The sequence below is a fragment of the Toxotes jaculatrix genome, chromosome 13 (assembly GCF_017976425.1).
Source record: "Toxotes jaculatrix isolate fToxJac2 chromosome 13, fToxJac2.pri, whole genome shotgun sequence".
Lineage (NCBI taxonomy): Eukaryota > Metazoa > Chordata > Actinopteri > Toxotidae > Toxotes > Toxotes jaculatrix.
In genome coordinates, this window is record NC_054406.1 from 23,107,201 (window position 1) to 23,112,995 (window position 5,795).

General features: G+C 43.2%; 1 protein-coding gene across 1 annotated transcript; it reads left to right on the forward strand.

The window, feature by feature from the left end:
- The first annotated feature begins 334 nt into the window (after positions 1-334).
- On the forward strand, positions 335-4,643 carry LOC121191537 (uncharacterized protein K02A2.6-like). The gene has a single exon (XM_041052706.1). The coding sequence runs from the start codon at positions 587-589 to the stop codon at positions 4,505-4,507; it is 3,921 nt and encodes a 1,306-aa protein (XP_040908640.1). The 5' UTR covers positions 335-586; the 3' UTR covers positions 4,508-4,643.
- Positions 4,644-5,795: the final 1,152 nt, after the last annotated feature.

Consider the following 5,795-nt stretch of genomic DNA (forward strand, 5'->3'; position numbering starts at 1 on the left):
GAAAACAAACGGAAATAAACGAGCTATTCGCCTGATCAGTCGGACAGAATGGAGTCGGACGAGGAGCAGCAGGAGCGAGAGCTTGAGCCGCAGCCGGCAAAACAGAGCCGGGACAGGAATGAGTTGGCCAAGACAGAAACGGCGTTACATGAACTCCGTTACTCCCCAACACTGTCCATACGACTGGAGTTCTTTTTGGGGACCAACTCCAAGCTTTACCTTTTGTTGTCGGCCAAGGTTACCCGCTACACCTTGACTAAAACAGCGAGGCTAGTAAAAAAAAAAAATCTGCACTGCTCGTACTTCGCCATGATTGGTTGGTCATGTTTGTAATGATAAGAGTTGTTAATACTCCCACCCACAAGAGGGCAGTGGCGAGTAGTGTTACTGCCTGTAAGCTGCACTTATTGTTTTGTTTAGACAGTTGAGTTCATGGGTAGAAGAAGAAGATAACTACCTCTATATGTTAATGTTTTTACCTACCTCTGCTGCAGTCATTAAAAAATATGAACGTTAATGGAGACCCAGTTTCTATAGTGTATTAGAAACATCACATGGTACCAGGAGTGGTCCGAAAGCAGAAGTCATGGAAAGTGTGAAGCCGCCTGACGCTGTGAACTGGACTGGAAACGTCGACTGCGAGTGGAGGACGTTCAAGCAACGTTTTATGCTGTACCTGCAAGCTATCGGGCTAGATAGCAAACCAGACGCACGGAAAATAGCACTGCTTCTTACCGTCGCGGGTCCTCAAGCGGTGGAGGTATTCAATACGTTTGTGTACGCTGACGGAGAAGATAAGGACAAGTTTGACACAGTTGTGCAGAAGTTTGATGAACACTGTTCACCGAAGAAAAATGAAACATTTGAACGCTATGTGTTTCGTTCACGCATGCAGCAGCCCGGTGAGAGCTTTGATGCTTTTTTGACGGATTTGAAACTTAAAGCTAAAACGTGCAACTTCGGAATGCTACAAGATTCACTGATTCGTGATCAGCTTGTATTCGGAATTGATGACAAGAAAGTGAGAGAGAGGTTGTTAAGAGAGACTGAACTTACCTTAGCTGGGGCTGTGAAAATATGCCACGCTAGTGAATTAGCCCTGCAGCATGCAAAAACTTTCAGCAATGGTGTAAGGGGAACAGACAAAAGCAGCGCAGCGGTCGCCACAGTGTCTACTAGGCCACAGCAACAGAGAACAGGGCAGGCTAAACGCCACAAGGACTCAGAGACTTTTACCTGTAAAAGATGTGGCACTCGACACGCACCAAAACAATGCCCGGCATATGGCAAAGTGTGCAACAAGTGTAAAGGACAGAATCACTTTGCAAAGCAGTGTTTTTCGAAAGGGAAACGGGGCAGAGGTGAACATGTGCACACTGTGGAAGAAACTGCTCTATCCGACACATTCTTCGTGGGCATGGTCAAGCAGGAAGACTTCAAACCTAAAGAGACTGAACAGTCAAATGTGAACAAAGTGGAGCAGGACAAGTGGACTGTGCCCCTACATGTAAATGGAGCTGTCATTCCTCTTAAGCTCGACACAGGAGCAAAGGCTAATTTGATGAGTGAGCTGGACATCAGAGCCATGAAGATAAAGCCACACATTCATCCACACACTAGTTCACTCAAAGCCTACAACGGACAGCCCATCAACACCAAAGGCAAGTGCAGACTCAAGGTGAAAGTTAAAGGGAAAGAACACAACCTCATGTTTGTAGTTGTTCCAGATGGACATGACTCACTGCTAGGTGATGATGCATGTGACAAACTAGGCTTAGTCAAGAGGGTCTACTGCATCAACACAAACCTACAGAAGAGCATAGAGTCAGTGGTGGATCAGTATCCAGACATATTCAAAGGGTTTGGTGTTTTACCTTTCACCTACAAAATACAGCTAAAAGATGATGCACAGCCTGTTGTCCATGCTCCAAGGCGGGTTCCAGCACCGCTACGAGATAAACTGAAGCAGGAACTTGACCGAATGACATCACTGGGAGTCATAAAAAAGGTGGAGGAGCCCACAGAGTGGGTGAATTCGATGGTGTGCGTCAAAAAGCAGACAGGAGACTTACGTGTGTGTATGGATCCTAAAGACCTGAATGCCAACATAAAGAGAGAACACTACCAGATTCCTACCAGAGATGAAATAACAAGTGAGATGGTTGGTGCTAAGTTCTTCAGTAAGTTGGATGCATCCCAGGGATTTTGGCAGATGAAACTGCATGAAGATAGCACAAAGTACTGCACATTCAATACGCCTTTTGGCCGCTACTCTTTCCAAAGGATGCCTTTTGGAATCTCATCTGCTCCGGAAGTGTTCCACCGGACCATGGAGCACATCATAGAAGGCATTGAAGGGGTACGGGTGTACGTGGATGACATTGTGCTATGGGGATCCACACTGGAGCAGCACAATGAGAGGCTCATCAAAGTGCTAAAGAGAATCCAGGAATATGGACTAAAACTGAACAGAGCAAAATGTCAGTTTGGTGTGAACGAAATCACCTTTCTGGGTGATAAACTGTCTGGGGCAGGTGTTGAGCCAGATAAAAGTAAAGTGAAAGCAATAATGGAGATGCCACGGCCCGAAGATAAAAAAGGTGTGTTGAGAGTGCTGGGAATGATTAACTTCATTGGAAAATTCATACCCAACCTGTCCTCAAAAACAGTGCACCTGAGACAGCTGTTGCATGACAAGCAGGAGTTCAAGTGGACTGATGACCATGAGCAGGAATGGGCACGACTGAAAACCACTCTCACAACAGAACCAGTGCTGATGTTCTTTGACCCATCAAAAAAAACAAAGATCTCCACAGATTCATCAAAAAACGGCATTGGAGCTGTGTTACTACAGTCTGACAATGAGGATTGGAGACCAGTTGCATATGCGTCAAGAACAATGACCACGGCAGAATGTCGGTATGCACAAATTGAAAAAGAGTGCCTGGGACTAGTATATGGATTTGAGAAATTCCACTGCTATGTCTACGGCCTGCCGACATTCTTGGCAGAGACAGACCACAAGCCGTTAATAGCCATCATCAAGAAAAACCTCAGTGAGATGTCACCACGAATCCAAAGACTGATGATGAAGCTACAACGCTATGATTTTGAGCTGATCTACACACCAGGTAAGCACATTGTGCTTGCGGATGCTCTGTCCAGAGCAACAACACTGTGTGAAGCACCTAGAGAGAGCTCAACAGAGACTGAGGTGTATCTCCATGTGAACTTGATAACAGAGTCACTACCTGTGTCTGACATGAAATCCAAGCAGATTGCTGCTGAAACAGAGAAAGACACGGTGTTACAGAGAGTCATTAAAAATCTGAATGAGGGTTGGTCGAGAGGCGACTGTCAACAGTATTACAACATCAGAGCAGAGCTGAGTGTTGTTAACGGCCTTCTACTTAGAAAGGACAGAATCGTCATCCCTCAGTCACTGAGACCAGAGATACTGGAAAGGCTGCATGAGGGGCACCTCGGTATGGAGAAATGTAAGAGGAGGGCCAGAATGGCAGTTTACTGGCCAGGAATTAATGCAGACATTGACAGGGTGGTTGCAAGCTGTGAGACCTGTTTGAAGCATCAAACAAAACAGCCAAAGGAGCCTATGACAATCACAGACCTTCCAGAGGAGCCATGGCAGAAAGTTGGAACTGACCTGTTTCACTTGGATGGAAAGAACTACTTGCTGGTGATTGACTATTTCTCAAACTATCCAGAGATGGCGCTCCTTCCCAGCATGTCTGCTACCTGTGTGATCACACACATGAAGTCAGTCTTTGCAAGACATGGCATTCCCCAGATTGTCTACAGTGACAATGGACCATGTTACAGCTGCAAAGAATTCCAGAGCTTCGCTGAAAAGTATGACTTTCAGCATGTGACTTCAAGCCCCCTTCATGCCCAGTCTAACGGCAAAGCAGAGAAAGGAGTTCACATTGTTAAACAACTGCTCAAGAAAGCAAAAGACAGTGGCTCAGATCCATATCTGGCCCTGTTAAACTATCGAGCTTCGCCTCTGGAACATGGCATGTCTCCTGCTGAGCTTCTGATGGGACGTAGGCTACGTACCACCCTTCCCTACATTGCAAAACAAAAGTGTCACAAAGAGGTGAGACAGAAACAAAAACATCTACAAAAGAGACAAAAAATAAACTATGACAAGGCATCAAGAAGCCTGGCGCCACTGGCAAGACATGACACAGTAAGACTCGAGGATTCCAACACCTGGAGCAAAAAGGCCACTGTTCTGGAGGAAGTAAGTCCAAGATCCTACACCGTCAGAACGGCGGATGGTCAAATCCTGCGGAGGAATCGTAGGAGTTTGCTGAAAACAAGAGAGACACTCCAAGAACAGACAACAGAAGAAAATCAAGCCAGCACTGCATCAGCTGAGCCACCATCAGTGCCAAATGACACCACATCAGCTGAGCAGACCACCTCACCTGTACTGCGAAGGTCTACACGCAACATCAAAGCACCTGACAGACTGAACCTTTGAGCAAAACATTCAACTGCATTGACATTATTGCACTTAAGAAACAGGAAAATGTTTGTTGTTACTGTTTTGTTTATTTTGTCAAAAAAAAAAAAAATCAGCAAGAGAAGGAAATTTGTGTTTAAAAAAAAAAAAAAGACAAACAAATAGGAATGTAAAGAATGTTGTTCATGCAAGAAAACTGCGCAACAGTTTGAGTTTGTTAGATGGATAATTGTTGTGTACAGCTTACATCTACAGAAAGGGGGATGTAATGATAAGAGTTGTTAATACTCCCACCCACAAGAGGGCAGTGGCGAGTAGTGTTACTGCCTGTAAGCTGCACTTATTGTTTTGTTTAGACAGTTGAGTTCATGGGTAGAAGAAGAAGATAACTACCTCTATATGTTAATGTTTTTACCTACCTCTGCTGCAGTCATTAAAAAATATGAACGTTAATGGAGACCCAGTTTCTATAGTGTATTAGAAACATCACAATGTTCACGTGAAGCGGGCTGTTAGTTGCCCAAGGAAAAAAAAAACTTGTGCGTCTGTGCGCAAGCATAGAGCTGCAATTAATAGAATGTGCCCTATAGACGATAATACGATCTCTGTCCTCTGGCAGATCGTCAACACTTTCTAATCCTTCTCGATCTAATATCGTCATATCGCACACCCCTAGTATATGTATATTATGTGTACATAACTATACACTGCTGCACAACTGTACATACCACCATTAGAGAACCATGACTCTATTTTTCTATTATAAATGTACACACTGCACACCTGACAGGTTATATTTTTACATTGTATATATTATTGTACATTTTATTCTCCTCCCTGTTATTTTTTTAAATCTTATTATTAATATTATTGTTATTTTTCTTGTCATATATATATATAGTGAATATATATATTCACTCTATATATTTGTCATATATATATATATATATATATATATATATAGTGAATATATATGCATTCACTCTTTATGTCTTTATACTTTGTTACACTGTATTTTGTAGAGTTGCTAAGTGCTGCCAGTTAGCTGTCAACTTGTCCTTTCCTTTCTTTTTGTGACTGTTTTACTTGCTGCTGTAACATAATTTCCCCCTGAGGGATGAATAAAGTCTATCGATCTATCTATCTATCTATAAACCAACAGTGTGGTCCTTTAAGTCTTTGCTCCTTAACAATTTAACAAGTCAATTCAACTCAATGAGAAAAGACCACAATTTACACACTTGTGTTAAATATCAAAATGCACACACACACACACACACACACACTGAATGAACTTCAAGTGTTT

Excerpts from the sequence above, each read along its gene's own strand:
- LOC121191537 (XM_041052706.1), top strand. The coding sequence starts at position 587 with ATGGAAAGTGTGAAGCCGCCTGACGCTGTGAACTGGACTGGAAACGTC.